Genomic DNA, 19,264 nt, shown 5'->3' with positions numbered 1-19,264 from the left:
ACCTTGCCGTTGGTGGGGAGGCTTGCGTGCCTCAGCGATACAGATAGCCGTACCGTAGGTGCAACCACAACGGAGGGGTATCTGTTGAGAGGCCAGACAAACGTGTGGTTCCTGAAGAGGGCCAGCAGCCTTTTCAGTAGTTGCAGGGGCAACAGTCTGGATGATTGACTGATCTGGCCTTGTAACACTAACCAAAACGGCCTTGCTGTGCTGGTACTGCGAACGGCTGAAAGCAAGGGGAAACTACAGCACAGCACAGCACAGCATAAACACAAAATCAAATAAGGATAATGCAGGAGTAGGTTTAATAATGAATAGGAAAATAGGAATGCGGTTAAGCTACTACAAACAGCGTAGTGAACGCATTATTGTGGCCAAGATAGATACGAAGCCCACGGCTACCACAGTAGTACAAGTTTATATGCCAACTAGCTCTGCAGATGATGAAGAAATTGAAGAAATGTATGATGAAATAAAAGAAATTATTCAGATAGTGAAGGGAGATGAAAATTTAACAGTTATGGGTGACTGGAATTCGTCAGTAGGAAAAGGGAGAGAAGGGAACGTAGTAGGTGAATATGGATTGGGGGTAAGAAACGAAAGAGGAAGCCGCCTGGTAGAATTTTGCACAGAGCACAACCTAATCATAGCTAACACTTGGTTCAAGAATCATAAAAGAAAACTGTATACATGGAAGAAGCCTGGAGATACTGACAGGTTTCAGATAGATTATATAATGGCAAGACAGAGATTTAGGAACCAGGTTTTAAATTGTAAGACATTTCCAGGGGCAGATGTGGACTCTGACCACATTCTATTGGTTATGAACTGTAGATTAAAACTGAAGAAACTGCAGAAAGGCGGGAATTTGAGGGGATGGGACCTGGATAAACTGAAAGAACCAGAGGTTGTACAGAGTTTCAGGGAGAGCATAAGGGAACAATTGACAGGAATGGGGGAAAGAAATACAGTAGAAGAAGAATGAATAGCTTTGAGAGATGAAGTAGTGAAGGCAGCAGAGGAGCAAGTAGGTAAAAAGACGAGGGCTAATAGAAATCCTTGGGTAACAGAAGAGATACTAAATTTAATTGATGAAAGGAGAAAATACAAAAAAGCAGTAAGTGAAGCAGGCAAAAAGGAATACAAACGTCTCAAAAATGAGATCGACAGGAAGTGCAAAATGGCTAAGCAGGGATGGCTAGAGGACAAATGTAAGGATGTAGAGGCTTATCTCACTAGGGGTAAGATAGATACTGCCTACAGGAAAATTAAAGAGACCTTTGGAGAAAAGAGAGCCACTTGTATGAATATCAAGAGCACAGATGGAAACCCAGTTCTAAGCAAAGAAGGGAAAGCAGAAAGGTGGAAGGAGTATATAGAGGGTCTATACAAGGGCGATGTATTTGAGGACAATATTATGGAAATGGAAGAGGATGTAGATGAAGATGAAATGGGAGATATGATACTGCGTGAAGAGTTTGACAGAGCACTGAAAGACCTGAGTCGCAAAAAAGCTCCGGGAGTAGACAACATTCCATTAGAACTACTGATAGTCTTGGAAGAGCCAGTCCTGACAAAACTCTACCATCTGGTGAGCAAGATGTATGAGACAGGCGAAATACCCTCAGATTTCAAGAAGAATATAATAATTCCAGTCCCAAAGAAAGCAGGTGTTGACAGATGTGAAAATTACCGAACTATCAGTTTAATAAGTCACAGCTGCAAAATACTAACACGAATTCTTTACAGACGAATGGAAAAACTGGTAGAAGCCGACCTTGCCGAAGATCAGTCTGGATTCCGTAGAAATATTGGAACACGTGAGGCAATACTGACCCTACGACTTATCTTAGAAGCTAGATTAAGGAAAGACAAACCTACGTTCCTAGCATTTGTAGACTTAGGGAAAGCTTTTGACAATGTTGACTGGAATACTCTCTTTCAAATTCTGAAGGTGGCAGGGGTAAAATACAGGGAGCGAAAAGCTATTTACAATTTGTACAGAAACCAGATGGCCGTTATAAGAGTCGAGGGACATGAAAGGGAAGCAGTGGTTGGGAAGGGAGTGAGACAGGGTTGTAGCCTCTCCCCGATGTTGTTCAATCTGTATATTGAGCAAGCAGTAAAGGAAACAAAAGAAAAATTCGGAATAGGTATTAAAATCCATGGAGAAGAAATAAAAACTTTGAGGTTCGCCGATGACATTGTAATTCTCTCAGAGACAGCATAGGACTTCGAAGAGCAGTTGAATGGAATGGATAGTGTCTTGAAAGGAGGATATAAGATGAACATCAACAAAAGCAAAACGAGGATAATGGAATGTAGTCGAATTAAGTCGGATGATGCTGAGGGTATTATATTAGGTAATGAGACGCTTAAAGTAGTCAAGGAGTTTTGCTACTTGGGGAGCAAAATAACTGATGATGGTCGAAGTAGAGAGGATATACAAAGTAGACTGGCAATGGCAAGGAAAGCGTTTCTGAAGAAGAGATATTTGTTAACATCGAGTGTTGATTTCAGTGTCAGGAAGTCGTTTCTGAGAGTATTTGTATGGTGTGTAGCCATGTATGGAAGTGAAACATGGACGATAAATTGTTTAGACAAGAAGAGAATAGAAGCTTTCGAAATGTGGTGCTATAAAAGAATGCTGAAGATTAGATGGGTAGATCACATAACTAATGAGGAAGTATTGAATAGGATTGGGGAGAAGAGAAGGTTGTGGCACAACTTGACCAGAAGAAGGGATCGGTTGGTAGGACATGTTCTGAGGCATCAAGGGATCACCAATTTAGTATTGGAGGGCAGCGTGGAGGGTAAAAATCGTAGAGGGAGACCAAGAGATGAATACACTAAACAGATACAGAAGGATGTAGGTTGCAGTAGGTACTGGGAGATGAAGGAGCTTGCACAGGATAGAGTAGCATGGAGAGCTGCATCAAACCAGTCTCAGGACTGAAGACCACAACAACAAATTATTCATAAAATTTCTATACTTCTCTGATTTGGATTATATTTTAAAGCAAATAAAAATGTTCGCTACTAATATATTAATAATTGTATAGAATTATATATCCATATTTTGAGCTATCTGCAAGATGATGAACGAGTCAATTGCCACAGTGCCATCTGGTGAACGTACGAGGTGGTCGTTGTGTTTACAGCTCTTCTTTGTCAGTCGTCAGATAGTGACGAGCATGAATACTTGTAATCGGTGTAATGCAGTTATGTTTCTGTTTGTTCATAGTAATATTACATTTGACATGCCGGTCTGGGGTGATCGTCATGTTACTGGAAATGTTTATGTGATATGGTATGACTTACTACACCAACAGACAGTATGTCTGTCGAAATGAGTCATTCAATAAAAAGGTTCTGTAGCGATATTAGCTTGTGAAGTTTTCTTCAGTTACCATACACTGCAGATGGCCCCCACACTGAAACTGTCAGAAATATATAAATTAATAATCAATTGCAGCGTGTAAAACGAGATTTTCTCCATTAACCTAGAATGGTTTAACTGGTGTTGATGGAGATGGGTGTAAATTACAACGTGAAGTTGTGTATCTGCTGTAATGAACTTTTTTTATTTAATTGAGAATAAGCAGACGATGATAGAGAGTATAAATGTTAAACGTACAATATCGAAGAATTTCACTGTATCAGCGGACATGTATTGGTTGACTCCTTGATTCCTATCTAAAACAGAATGCCTACTTGGATAACTGCTGCTACAAATGAAAGACGCAGTGTGGTCAAAATTAAACTTTCTGGGAAAATATTCACAAACTGACGCACAGATGACCCTCGTTCCTGAACTGGAGAGCTGCCCAACCCAAAAAGTGCTGTAACGGACATTTCTATGCACCATTCGGCTGCTGCCACGCGCTCGCACGCGTCTCTCACACATTCTCTACCGAGTACTTCTCTGTATCATTTCGCTTGGGTGAGTGATAGGAGCCATTGTGCATCGTCAAATTCCCATAAGTACATTGAAGAGTCGTTGTACGAAGATTTAGTGCTTAATGACTCGTGTTTTGAATCTCAACGTCACAAGAGAGCCAGAACTTTCCGTTTGACTTAGAGATGGGACTAAGGTACAATAATGTCGTTATTTCATCACTAACTCATGAATGTCAGTAGACAAATTAATAGCAGTAAGACATTTTGACGTCAACAAGACCAACTTCCCAGATTAAATTAGGCTTCAACGTTGCACCAAACGCCTTGGACGGGTATGTAGTGAGAGATAGAGAATAGTATTCGTATGGCTTCCCCCGATAACCAGTTAGTGGTGTATGTTATAATGGTTTAACGTGTTGAACGTCTTTGTTCGTTTATCTACTAGCCGAGATCATTCAAAATTCCCGAAAGCGACTTCTTGAAAGCAAAGTTGGGACCATTTCTACTGCCCTTCTTTGTACACTCTCGATGCCTTTTTTTTCCCACGAACAATCATTTTCATTGGCGAACGTATGTACCATGCGCCTCTTTCCTCACCTGCGCCAGTGGCTTTTTGATCCTTGCACTTCATATCTCCATACTGTTACCCAACAATTAATGTGATTTGCTTCATTAATCTGTTCGTGAAACAAACAATGATCACATTTCGTTAAGTGTTCACCATTAAAATTCTCTCTACTAACAGGAAGTCGCAGAAGTTTCAACGAGTACGCTGGTACTTTATCAAGTTCTGCTTGGATTGACTACTCCTTGGCAGGCGCCACAGCGTTGATAAATTTGAAGAACGGTTCATTTCTACCAGGTGGCCTGTAATTTTAAATGAGTAGTTTATTAAGCACTGCTGATTGGTTTCGACCGTGTGCAAGTTGCATGTGATAGAACATGATCGTGATTTCTGTTTTTTTTTATTTTATTTTTTTTAACATGAATGATGCACTTGAGAATGACTACGTGCTTGAAAGTAACTAGTGATATTATAATATGAAGTGATTTAACATAACTAGATGGAAACGACGTCGCTCTTCAAATTTTCACTACAATTTGGATTTCCTGAAACGTTCTCAGACAACAGCATTATCTCTGAAAAACCGACGGCTACAAGTAATTCTGTCCACTAAGGTGTTACTGCGCAGGGTGAAGCAGACGCCATAGTTTGGTTCCTTGCATACATGCGGTAATTTCACCCAGCTACAGGGTAACGTGACAAAGTTAAAATCTTTAAACTTTGTTGGAGTCTCACGAGTATTACGAGGCGTGGATGCAGGTCCAGCTCCTGTTTGAGTTGTTAGTCCAGATAGATTATTTGATTAAAGACAAAGATAAACCCGAAAACAGAACCTCTAACTGAATGGAAGATAACGCGAATGGAAATAAATCCAGTAAAGGAGGAAGACTGTATAGAGGGATGATGGGAAAGATTACAATGTGTAGATTAATCCAAATTATTCCAAGATGAGAAAAAGACTTGGATGGAATGATCACATATATCATAGTCACAATGTTAATAATAATGATAACATTAATAATAACACTTTTAACCATAATAGTTATCATAAAGCGAACCGTACTGATGGGAATAACAGGACGAGGAAAAACAAGGATCAGGATCGTGTTAGTCAGGAGGTTATAAATCCAATAAGAGACATAGCCGTGTTATAGAGATCGCATAGAATGCTCAAACGATGCCTGTGCCAAGAATGTCTCAAATTTATAACGATTTTAAAAACGCATTTCTTAAACACCAATAGTGGCAGTCAATACAGGACAAAGTGTTTATGGAGAAAGAAGAACGGGAAAGAATTATCTCAAAGGCAGTTGAAAAAGAGTAATCTGAGAACAAATTATTAATTTTCTACACGGGTAATCAAGTAAGCTCGTTATCGAAAGAAATTTGGGAACGAAATAGAAGTAAGCGGAGGCTTCATCTTTTCCAGTGTGTAATAAGCCGGTCGTGGGTTTCATGGGAACCAAAAATAGAGCTGTTGAAGAGGAGATTTGCTTTACGTTCACAACTGAAGATATCCCACTGATACATTTCACGTTAGTAGCTGCTGACATTAATTTTTGCGTGTTACAAGGAACGGAATGCTGGTGAAGTATGGAATTGTGCTAGACTCAGCCAATGAGATGTTACATATTCAAAAGGAACAAGTATGTGTTCACCTAAGGGCAAGTCATCCGCAGCCTAAGCACGTAAATCATTCAGGTAGTTAAATCCTGAAATCGAAAGACACACAGACATAGGATGCAGGGTTGGTGTTTGGGGGGCTGGGGGGAGGGGGGGACGGAGAGTGGGAAGTAAGAGACAAAGGAAAAGAATTAGTGTAAATGTAAACATGTATGAAGTAAGCACGTCAAACAAATAGGTAAAGATCATCTTGTATATGGAATGAAGGAAGTGATTTATTAGGAGAGTTTCCCGAGAAAAGAGGCAGCTACCTTAACTAGTAAGCTGAAGATGGTGCGAAATTCTTAGTTTTAGTGATAAGCATCAGAAGAGAAAAGTGATTATGGTAATAGTAATTACCTTAAAATGACCTAGAGGTGCTAAAACAAAAACGAGAAGAAGTCAGTAAAGCGGGTAACTCATCATATGATGACGGTAGTTGTGACTTAGTAGTAGTAGCAGTAGTAGTAGTAGAAAGAGACAAATAGTGCATGTGGCCATGTAGGTAAAACTGTTAGCCTGGAGATGATAGTAGAGAAAGGAGATAAAGAAGTATATAATAAAAATCTGTCAACGTTAACCATGATGTAGTTCTAGTCATGGAAGAAGTGACAAATCAAGTTTGTAATTCATGACGTGGTGATGCTAGTTCTAAATTGCATGTTGCGGTAGATAAAAAGATGAATAGTAAGTGTTATCTGGTGTGTGAAAATGTTTTTAGCGAAGGGGCTAGCCTAGAAAGCTGGAGTGTATATACAGGTTTCTTATTCAGATGTATAAGGCAAGAAAAGTATGACAGGTGTAGTAAAACATTATGTACATCTCCTTAAAGCCACAGGGTGCTGATTGTTTCCGTTGCGTTAGGATGAAGAAGTTACTTCACTTGTTTTGAAAGCGGAAATTCCTCCTACTTTAATTAACCATATTGTGGGCATTAACGTATGGGGACGACACCAGCATCAATGGATGTGATAAAGGGATAATCTGGATCAGAAGTTCGACGTATTACCGTCCCATCTGTTGCCTATTTTCAACCAGAGACACGGATTAAGATCACTAGCTGATGATCAGGTCACTCCATGCTATCATTCATAAAAAACACAGCCAGTACCTCACATACATTCAGAAAGAGCAGCTAGTTGTTATATTTCGAATAGACTATCAGAGACAATAAGTCTCCCAGAAAACATTCATAGTAGATGGTCAAACACACCTCCCTTAATCTGCAAACATTTTGCGACTCACTAAATTATGCTTCTCGCAGCATAGCTGTTTCCGGAGTTACGAGAGTAAGATGGATGTACTTAGTTCATCCACAGTCATTGATAGAGTAGAATAAGCGTAACTGAGAGCGCCAATTGCCTGTGAATAGGGATGCTAGCCCTACAGGTTTTAAAAAAAATGGCTCTGAGCACTATGGCACTTAACATCTGAGGTCATCAGTCCCCTAGAACTTAGAACTACTTAAACCTAACTAACCTAAGGACATCACACACATCCATGCCCGAGGCAGGATTCGAACCAGCGACCGTAGCAGTCGCGCGGTTCCGGACTGAGCGCCTGAACCGCTAGACCACCGCGGCCTGTAATCAGGCCAGATACGTAAACATCCAGAGTGAATAATACTGCTAGGGGATTATTCTGGCCATTTGAATGATTATCACCCGTTCTACCGCAAGGTGAGGGACAGGTTGAGTCAGTGAATAGCATCACAGTTAATTATTTTTGAAAGTGACAGCTCTGATCATGTTGTTGTAACATTAGATACAGTGTGTATATTTTCCCTGAATCCCAGAAGAACGATATTTAGGAGAAATGGTGAAAAAAGAACACAAAATAAATTAGATTTGTTTGGTTATGTATTTCGTATTATTTACGTATTTACAAATGGTTCTGCGTCTGCAGTAATCCTGTCGATCAGTGGATCTTGAGGATCGGAGCTGCAGCTGCGTAGGGCAGAGGAGCGGCGATGGCGGGGGCGGCGACAGCCAGAGGGGCGGCGCGCAGAGCGGGGGCCACGGCCAAGGCGGGGGCGGCGGCGTAGGCCACGGGGGCGGCGTAGGCGACGGGGGCGGCGACGGCCGCTGGCGCCACGGCCACGCCTCCCAGGTAGCCGGCCGACACGGCGGCGAACAGCAGGGGCAGGATCACCTGTAAGCACACAGCACGCGTCTCACGTCACTGTGTTCCAACACCGTTCTCGTGGATTCAGACACCTCTCGTATGCGTGAGATTTATGATTTCCTCTGTTCCCTAAATAGTGTAAAGCATAAGAGGTGATCGTTCCCCTGATGTGGACACGCCAGATTTCCTTTCCAATCCTTGTCCTGTATGGGCAAATGTTTTGTCTTGACCGAATATGAGCGAAAATGCAAGAATCAGGCAGAAAACTTTAATGAGTTTATGTCGTATCCGCACAAAGAATCTTAATTCTGCAGTGGAGTGAGCGCTGATTCGTAACATCCTGGCAGATGCATCTCTCCGTGCGTATTCATCATGCCTGTGAAACAAATTTTGCACCTTCACATCCGGCAACCTCTTTGCGTCTCGCAGCATAGTACGCTGTAGTCAGGGACCAATAGTGAGCAATGATGTCCTCTCGAAGTTTCTACCAGCTTATATCATCCAGCTGTTATTTGGATGAAGTATTTATAAAGTTTCATCGACTGTATCTAACACATTTACCAAGAGTATCAACAACTATCTAAGTAACGATTATGCACTGCAGTATACAACTACAACATTGACGCCATCACATAAGCATACTACATCGAATCTCAATTTCGAAAAGTCACCAACAACCTTAATACTATGCTCTGATTCAGAAAGAACTACAACAACATTTGCATCTAGCTTCATTCCAGTCTTACAACTACCATGACACAAAGAATAAAATCAGAAAGAAAATCCCGTGGAAATAACAATAATCGAGTTGTAGTGGGAAGTGTATGGTTATTTTTAGACGGCACCGATCCTATTATTAGAATAATGGCGAGTCGATGAAAATTAGCTCCAAGGAATATAATCACTTAAAGTGTTCAAATGGCTCTGAGCAGCATGGGACTTAACTTCTGAGGTCATCAGTCTCCTAGAACTTAAAAATACTCAATTCTAACTAACCCAAGGGCATCACACACATCCATGCAAAAGGCAGGATTCGAACCTGCGACCGTAGCGGTCGCACGGTTCCAGACTGAAGCGCCTAGAACCGCTCGGCCACTCCGGCCGGCGCTTAACGCGTCTGTGATACACAAAGGAGTCATTTTGCTATAGGAATGATACAGACAAGTAGGACCCTAATGAGCAAACGCAAATGAAACAGTTGTCTCATTGATCCGAGAGATTTGTATCAATGTGTACACTTTTCTCATTGGAGGCGTTAACTTTTAGCACTGAAACATAATAATGCACAAATAATTCAGAGATCCAGTGAATTTGAAGGAAAAAATGTGAATCAATATCAACTTAACAGTGCTCTTTACTGTTAGATATTTCTTATCATTTCCTAGAAGTATTGCAAAATGAAGAGTGAGACTAGTTAGCGGTTCGTTCGAGATGAGTTCTTATGCATTCTGCAATCAGTAAATTTAAAGATTGTACGTTAGAATTTTTCTGGGTGAACAAGATGTATTTTCAGTCTATGTTTTGTCTGTGTGTGACAACGTCGTGAGTCAACTGTTGCACCAAGTTTGCAACATTTGGAGAGGCGTTAAGTTATAAAACAACGTGGCAACTATGACACATGCTCGTAAAAGTTAGATTGTACACGAAATGAATGTTCCTGAAACAGAAAAAAACAAGAGCTCCGCTAAGGATGAAATTCTTCATTTTCATTTATCTATTTGAGACCTTTGCAAGGGCTGTTTCGACATAAATAAGATGCAGATAGCGAACTTAAGCAACATATTTCATAATCGGTGACCAAAATAGGCAACGAAGATTTCACTACTCGGTAAGAAATTTTTGCTACGAATGATACGTACGCCTTCCAGTATAGCTAAGTGTAGCATGGAAGTAAAGTAAAGCGAATGAAGCCAGCTGGAGACGACTCTCCCCGGCGACTCACCAGCTTGTACATGTTGCGTGTGTTGTGTCGGCGGTGCAGACTGTGCTGACCAGAGGAGGGTCCGGGTTTATATACCTGCGGAGCCACGCCCGCCGACCGTCCGCCCGGCCTTGCTTCTTGCAGTGGACCCTGGACAGCCGAGTCCGACGGTGCACCTACTGGCCGCAGACTTGTCGTAGAGAACGTCACTCTCGTAATTCACATTATAAGCCAGAGGCCATGAGAGATGTGACATACAGGGTGTCCCAGACCTTAAGCGTATATGCTGTCAGAATGTTAAAACTTACAAGTGGACATAACAGTTCCACACACGATGGCTCTGAAGAACGATGCTCAATTTGGAACATGAGTAGTGCCCTCAAAAAGTAATGTCGTGATTTATACTTCCCATGATGGACAACTTTCTACTTACAATCATACTACATGCAATGGATATATTTTCACATCTTAAATAATTCACTAGTGTTTAGTGAGTGAACTTCTCACCACTGACTCTACTCCTTTTCCTATGAACAATTTCTAGATTACTGCTAATAAAAAAAAGTTGTTATGATTGGGCTCTCCACTATAAATCAGAATACTTTGCTGTAAAAACTCTTAATAAAGTATTGTAAGTTTGTAAAGGAAATGAAAAATGGCTCTCATCGAAGTAAGTATTACGCTGCAGGCACGATGTTTGATATACGAGGCATCAGTGCAAGAACAATTTAATTTAATTTGATTAAGTAATGAAATGTAAAGAATGATTGATGATATGAAAATAATCTCATATTATTACAGTGCAAAGGGTACGAATTCTTTACATAGAACATCAAAATCAGTGTTTCCAGAAAACATGGATCTTACGCCACTGTTAACCAGACCAATCGTTTCAGATTCTTCTTGCAAGCAAGAAAATTCCGGATGGATGAGAATTTTTCTACTAATTTCGGTTACGAATCTTTATACCAAATAGAAAACACGAGTCTGTCCCAAGTGAATCAAAACTGCAAGCTCCACAGCACAATAGTCGTGGCTCGATTAAAACACGAAATATACATTTTAAACGTATTTCGCCAAGCCTGCAAGATACTGCAAGATTACCTCCTATAAGGCACGCATCCGTAGAGAAAATGCAGTTCGGAATTCTCTTATGGTCATCACTGGCACAAACCCAGACTGCAGTTATAGATCATTATTTTCTTCTCAGTATTTTCGTGGCAGGCTTCTTTCTTAACAGACCAAAGAACAGAACCATCAACAATGAACAAGGAAAGCATTGTGTGTTTCAAACTTGCAGGCTATACTGTTTCCACAGCCTTCTTGGAGTGTCATTGATTGAGCCCCGGTAGACTCAACGACCATAAGTAGTATAAACCAGTATCGCAGAATACCTGGCAGAACAGGAGTGACTACACACATAATCGAATAGTGTGCACAAATATTGCAGCAGCTCGTAAGTAACATTTGCGTGAACCTTGAATCATGGACCGAACATCCAGCATAGTGAAACAATCGCAGGTCATCAACTCCTGCCAATCAGTACAACGAAAAACAAGCTAAAGTGGCAAATTTCTCTATGGTTGTTTTTCGTTGTACCCATTAAATGATGGTAGTTGACAGCATAGTAGACAACTTTTAAGGATCGCAGTTATACACATGTGAGAGGATATTACAACAAGTTACATCTTACAGCAACAGCCTAAGCTCGTCGCAAGTGTAGAAAGTGACTACATCCCAATCTGAATGCTTTTATAACAATTGAGTACAGCGGTTTGTCACCCTTTCTCTAATATCTCTGATACGACAAGCAGATTCTACGAATCAGTTTCTCGTCAGTTCATATTTGGGATTAATACACCAACGTCTTCAAGGATGCCCATAGGAAGATATTCTTTGCAATGACATCCGACAATCACTCTGGTCACGAGCCAGGGCCTTCATTTTCAATGTAGCGGTGAGTATATCTGTTGTATCGAACAGAGTTTGTGTACAGACGTTTCGAAAATTCAATCTCTAACGGGCAACAAGTGGTGAATATACCAATGATTGTATCGGCGTTCCAACAGGATGGTAGAACATGAGGCAGTCTTCCACCTCACAAGTTAGTAGGGAGTCGTGACTCGTGATGCGTGACAAGGATGGCATATAGTTTTACCTCAGCTGAAACACGAAAATTGCAGCAGCTGCAAATACGACCATAGTTGATGTTAGCGCAATCCGTCAACAATATAGCCTGTACAATTTACGTCATCGGATCACTTCGCTGACAGAGATGAAATCTAGATTAAAAATTATTCGGCTCGATTTCCCGCGTTTTGCTGATGATATTTTCCTCTCTGTGTTCCACGAAGTACGCACATTAGGGGGAAGTGGAGGGGTGTTTATTGCTGAGCACCATCTTCCACAGGACTGAATTTTATTTAATTCAAATTCTGTTGTGTCAGCTAATATTAGTCGAGAACCCTTTGGCCAAGTTTTTGTGTTGTAATGACCAGGTTTCTAGTAAGAACCCATCCAAGGCTACAAATGTGACGCCTGTTGCGAAACCAGAGCACCATATGACTACATACTATAATTGTACATCTAGCGAGGAAGTGTGATATTCGCTATTTTTGGCTTCATTAAAACAGCAAAAAATAATACTTCCAGCCAGAAGGCAAATACTTGTTTATAAAGCATGATTAATGTATAATAAGGCGTCGCATAGTGACGGTGGAATTTCGTAAATAATGTAATTCGTCGTCTTTGGGCGGCAATGTAAACAGAAAAATACGGATAGCTATGCGATCCTTCACTGTTTTGTTCGCTGGAGAACAAATGAAGCCTTGAGCGTTAAAGACTTGTACTGTTTTGCTTAAGTAAGACGGACGCAGATTTGTGGCGGTCTGATCTAATTCTTTTACTAAATAAATAAAAACGTGTTCCGTCTAAGTTTGAGTGAAGTGTAAAAAGAAGAAATTTTATAGCTTATCGTGACGACGCACGAGCGACGCAAGAGGACAATGGCTATATAATCGTTCGCTCAATGGACATGAAACGGACATAAAAATCTACTGTCATTGTAGTACTAAGCTTAAGGTACGATATATGTTTTAGTTATAATAAATATTTGTTCTGGGAATACTGAATCATTTAGCAGTGCTCATTCCTATCATCTCCTCAGTGGTATTTTCATTTTAATTATACATTTTGCTAAAATTACAGACACCAAGATCAGCAGTCCAATGTGCGTGTTACATTGATAAAAAGAAAACTGTTTTATCTTCTTGCATCAGATTTAATATTGAATTTCCCTTTTGTGTGATGTTACAGCTGTTTTTGCGCCCTTAAGAACTTTCTGGTCCCTTAGGAAATTGTTTTGTCATAACAATAACATCGTACCTACGATGATGAAGTAATTAGAAAGACGATAATGCAATTTCTTAATCAATAGCACGCTAGCTGTGACTGCTTCAAGCCACGCGAAACTGCAAGTAAAAACTATTCACATTTCATAATGCAATATTTTATGACAATGGTCAATCCACGATTCTTACGCCAATTGTGATTGATAAAACAGTAAGTGAAATCTCAAATTCCAACTTTTCCATGGAATAACAATATCACTTTTGTTTTGTTACATCACAGTATTATTAGCAGCTTGTCGATATTCTGTATCCTGTGGCTGTTTATATGGATTATCACAGTTGACTTAACCACAGATTTAGTACTTGAGTACTGTCCGACTTCCCAGTCCCTGGCTATTCCTTTCTTAATGTACCCCTGCAGTGCTTTCTCTTTACTTACATTTGCAGTAGTAAGTTAAAAATTCCTGCATGTCTTTGCGAACAATCCAATAATCTCTCATTTCTAATAGTAAGTTTTCTAATCAGTTGTCTTATCCTGAATTTCCTTCATACTAACTACTCATTCCATACATTATTTACCCACTTGATTAATTCCTGGCTCTCCGAGTTTTGCATCTGCACAACACTGTGCTCGTGACGTACTATCTGCTAAGGTTGTGTTTCTCATTACTAAGGTGGTATTTTGCACAAGCAGATCTTCTTTCTCGAAGAAAGTTGGGTTGTTTCATGTTAACTGTTTACCTCGCGAGCACACCCCATTAGCGTCTTCCACTTTGCTCTCACCAGTTTTACTACACCGAAAGTTGATTAACCAGTGTTCTACGCTGTGAATCTTCTGTATCTGAACTGGCAGATTAACTGTAGAACATCCTGTTTCTTACCTAGCAGGGCTATCTCATCTACGAGCCTTAAAACGTGGCACCTGTTCGCTTCACGCATTCATTTTCCTCTTGAAATTTATTTCGCTTGTTGAATTCCCTATCAGGCACACGATTTATGCAACAGTCTCAATAAATAGCAACCATAAGTTATATTTTTTTCAGTATGTGGTTGTTCTACCTTGTTTTTACTGACTGAATCAGGCTTTTCATCTATTTATCTATCGCTCGCGCCTCGTCCCACGGTTACGCAGGGTCGGCCATGGTTAATCTGATTTGGCATGTTAAGTTTAAGGCGTGGCCGGATGTGAAACAGCCTGAGCATCATTTGACAATGCAGCCCGTCTTGTGTAGCTAATCGTTGTGAAATTAGCTCTTTAGTTCAGACTAAATCTTTCACTCTGCAGCGGAGTATACGTTCTTCTTGATTTTCTGGAAGATTAAAAGCTCTATGGCAGGGTGGTAGTCAGACTCGAAACTTCGTTTTTTCTGGCAGTGCTCATATCCGATAAAGCACAGCCCACGAACAGCCATCACAGCTTCACAGTTTCGCCATTTTTCATTTTTACCTGTGTGTCCATTGGAGATTTTGAGCTATTCCAAAGTGCTCCGACTGATAACTCGTTTGTCCTGTCACATATATCAGTAGCCACTAAGCTCCGGTGTCTTCAGCATTTTCGAAAAAGGTGGAGCTTGAACACGAATTTTCACTTTAATGCTTTGATGGCATCAAATAATACTGTAGCTGTTTGCGTATCGTTGAGGCAACGTAAGTTGTTTTAGTACATGAGTCTCCAAGTATAATTGTTCTTCTTTTCTTTTAGTGTTCAACCCTGAGATTGGTTTGCAGCAGAGCGCCATTCCTCTCTTCTGTCTGCCGCCTCTTCATTTCCACTTATGTGTTACATCCAACGTAATTCATGATGTGTTGCATGTATGACGTCGTTGGTCGCCCCCGCCGATTGCTTCCCTCAACAGCTCCTTCTGCTATTGTTCCAATGATGTTGTTGTGTCGTAGAATGTGCCCTACAAGTTTGTCTCTTCTTGTTTGGATGTGCCTCCACAGAGATCTGGTTTCCTGTACCTTTCTAAGCACCTCTTCATTTGTGCTTTGTCTCTCCAGCTGATCTTGATCATTCTTCTATTGCACCACATCTCCACTGCCTCTAGCCGTCTTCTCTCTTATCTTCCAATTGTTAAAGTTTCACATCCGTAGAGGGCCACACTCCAAACGAAACCTTTGACGATACGTTTCCTTATTTTCAGACTGATGTTGTTGTTAGTGAGTAAGTTCCTTCTCCGATTAAATGCAGTTTTGGCCTTTTGTATTTTGCACGTAATTTCTCTCTGGCCTCTACCATCCCATGTGATTTTGCTTTCCATGTAAGAAAATTCCTCTATCACTTCCAGCTCCTCTCTTCCAATTCTCATTCTCAGAAGTTCATATTTTGCTCCTGTGCTGCCTTCCGTCACTTTAGTCTTTTCCTTGTTTATTCTCATTCCATACTGAGTGCATAAATTTTTTCCATTGTTCTGTGGACTTCAATATCATCTGCATAACGTAGTATGTATATCTCCTGCCCATTAATTTTGAACCCCACCTCAGTAGTTTCTCAAACTTGGTCTATAGCTTCCTGATGTAAGCATTGATTATAAGAGGAGAGAGAGCACATCCTTGTCTTACCCCTTTTCTGATATTTGCTTCTTGTTCCTGTTGACAGTTTCTAATCACTGCCACCTCGTTCTTATAGAAACTGAGTATCACACGGATATCGTTGTACTTTATTCCACATTTCCCCAGCACTCTGAACATCTCTTGCCAGATAACGTTATCAAATGCCTTTTCCATGTCTACAAAGTCAATGTAAGTTAGTTTATTTTTCTGTAATTGTTTTTCGATTATGAGTCTCAGCGCCAGAATCGCCTCTCTCGTTCCTAATCCCCTTCTGAAACCAAACTGATCTTCACTCAGCATATCCTCCACCTTCTCTTCAGAACTATTTTTATGAGAATTTTTGATGCATATGATATTAGGCTTAGAGTTCGGCACTGTTCACATTTTGTAGCTGCTGCCTTCTTTAGTATAGGAACAATGGTACATTTCTGGAAGTCTGTCGGTATCTCTCCTGTGTTATAGATGGATATAATAAGTTTAAGCAGCATAATTTTCATGCTGTCATCAGCGTTCTTTATTAGTTCTGCAGGGATGTCATCAATACCCGTTGTTTTGTTGTCCCGTAGTTTTTTTAGAGCTCTGTCAAATTCTTTTTGCAGAATGTCATCTCCCTTGTCATCTTCGTCTACTTGCTCTTCTCTTCCTATTACTTCCTCCGAAAGAGGTGTTCCGGCATACAACTCCTCTATGTATTCTTTCCATCTTTTCACCATGGCTTCACGAAACAGCAATTTTCCCCTCTTTATTTTCTATTGTGCCTGAGAGTGCTGTTTTAGTTTTTTTTAAACTGATTTGGTGTTCTGTAGGCTAAATAAGTTCTTCCGTGTTGCATATTTTCTTCCAATTCCCTGCACATTTCGTCTAGAAAATTTTCTTTTGCTTTCCTATCTTCTCTTTAACTAAATTCCTTAGTCTTCTGTATTCACCTTTTTCTTGTTCATCAGTTGCATTTTTGTATAATCTCCCGATTTCTATAAGCTCAATAATATCTGCTGTAATCCATTTCCTCTTGTTTTTGGGTTCAGTTCTTCTAACTATCTTTTCTGCTGCTTTGTATATACCAGATTTTATTTGACCCCAGTCTTCATTTACTCCACCATGTTGTAAATTTTTAGCTAGTTTGTCTGTTTCATGAGCGTAGCGCTTTTCCAGTCCCTCAGTTTTCAGTTTTTCCAGTTCCCATTTAAGTTTTACTGGCTTCTTCTTCAAACGTTTTAATCTCAGTGAACTTTTCATCAGGACCAGGTTATGATCACTGCCTATGTCTGCAGATGGATAGCTCGTGCAATCTTACATCTGGTTCCTAAAACGTGCTTTCACTAGAATGTAATCAATCTTTCAGAGGCCTTCCATGTGTATCTTCTTCGTTTGTGATGTCGGAAACGTGTGTTTACAACAACTAATTGGTGCCTCGAGCAGAACTCGATTAGTCGATCTCCTCTTTCATTTCTTCTTCCAAGTCCATATTTGCCAACAATTCCTTCCTCTGGTCCTTCATCCACAATCGCGTTCCAGTCCCCCATGGCAATCAGGGTTTCATCTCCCTTAACATTTCTCATCAGATTGTTTATTTCTTCGTACATTTCGTCAATAACTGCATCTTCTTCTTTGGATGTTGGCATGTATATTTGTGTTATCACAATGTCCTTTTGTTGAGTTTCAAGTTTGACTAGTATTACTAAAGAGCTATAATGCACATATCCCTTGACACGTGAGCCATAGTTTTTCCTCAAAATTATTCCGACTCCTCCCATTCCTGGTCTGTCTTGGTCAGTTCCGGTGTGAATGACTCTGTATTCTGCAGACCAGAAAGCACCTGGTTGGGGCCATCTCATCTCCGATATGCCTACGATATCGATTTCCAGTCGTTCCATTTCAAGTTTTACAATTTCTGGATTGCTACACTGAAGCAGTATTCTCACATTACAAGTAGCTATGTTAAAATTGGGATTATTTTCCTTCACGTTGTCTATATCTTTTGCAGTCCCCACCCGGAGTTGGAATGGGGGATTATTTAATCCTCGGAAAATTTTACAGAAGATACTGACATGGTTTACTGCTGATGCTTCGGATAATCGTAGTTCTTTGATGTGGTGGTTTGCCGTTGCCTTCCACATCCTATGCCGTTGGGTTAAGATTGGGATTCTTTTCCTTCACGTTATCTATATCTTTTGTTAAAATTGGGATTCTTTTCCTTCACGTTGTCTATATCTTTTGCAGTCCCCACCCGGAGCTGGAATGGGGGACTATTTAATCCTCGGAAAATTTTACAGAAGATACTGACATGGGTTACTGCTGATGCTTCGGATAATCGTAGTTCTTTGATGTAGTGGTTTGCCGTTACCTTCCACATCCTATGCCGTTGGCCATCAGCTGGTTCTTCCGCCTTTGGAAATGATTTCTCATTTCCAGGGCAAGAGGGTGCCCTGTCCAGCAACTGCTGGGGTGATGATGGGTATAATTGTTAGCAGAAAGATATAGGGTCGAGCCGTATCTAGTCCATAGTAAATACGTCTAGATATTTAAAATGCGTAACTAGACTCTTGTGAAGAGTAGACGTTGTGTTCCTGCTGCAAGCGCTTGTAAAATACCTGAAATTTAACAACTCACATTTGTGGCCCAAATGGAAAAAAATATAGTCCAATGCAAAACAATAATTTGTTGTAACTTGTAAAATTAATTTTTCTCCATTTATCTATAGTGAATAACTACCTTAATGATGATGAATGAGTGTGTTGGGGACAATAGGGTAACAATAAAAATAATCACGGGTCCTTCCAGAGAGATATCATCACAAAATTGTTGGAATAGCAGCGGTTACTGGAAGACTGTCACCATGAATCGCTGGGAATAGATAACAAGTTGGAGGCTGAGACATCAATCGTCCATTCACTGTTTATCACTGACACTTAGATCACGTGGAGGCAGAGTCAACTGGGAACTGAATGGCATTCTGTGTGTTTGGCGTTGTGCTCCCCATCTGTCTGTGGCGGTCAGATCGACGCAAGTATGTCCTGGTGCACCTGGTGTAAGGCGTAAGGTTACAGGTACCGGCTGTTCTCCATACCCATACCTCTCCAATTCCAACAACAATGTATATGGAGGGTTATAGGAAATGACATCCGGATTGTTTTGGTTTATGTTTATGTTCAATAGAGTCTGAATAATAGTCAGTGTGTGGCAAGAAAG

General features: G+C 40.5%; 1 protein-coding gene across 2 annotated transcripts in view; it reads right to left on the bottom strand.

Moving 5' to 3' along the window:
- Positions 1–7,968: 7,968 nt before the first annotated feature.
- The window catches only part of LOC126475193 (cuticle protein 38-like), a 54,356-nt gene continuing 43,060 nt past the window's right edge, over positions 7,969–19,264 (bottom strand). Inside the window, exons 1-2 of one of the 2 annotated variants that reach the window (XM_050102840.1) lie at positions 10,194–10,300; positions 7,969–8,278 (exon numbers count right to left, since the gene is read on the bottom strand). In XM_050102840.1, coding sequence (XP_049958797.1) covers positions 8,045–8,278; positions 10,194–10,205 — 246 coding nt within the window. In that variant the 5' untranslated portion in view covers positions 10,206–10,300 and the 3' untranslated portion in view covers positions 7,969–8,044. Of the gene's footprint in view, positions 8,279–10,193; positions 10,301–19,264 lie in introns of those variants that run through there. The other variant, XM_050102841.1, reaches the window with a different exon arrangement.

Source organism: Schistocerca serialis, chromosome 4, assembly GCF_023864345.2.
Source record: "Schistocerca serialis cubense isolate TAMUIC-IGC-003099 chromosome 4, iqSchSeri2.2, whole genome shotgun sequence".
Taxonomy (NCBI): Eukaryota; Metazoa; Arthropoda; class Insecta; order Orthoptera; family Acrididae; genus Schistocerca; species Schistocerca serialis.
Note: the sequence above shows the minus strand (reverse complement) of the source record. Positions and strands in the feature narration are given on the sequence as shown.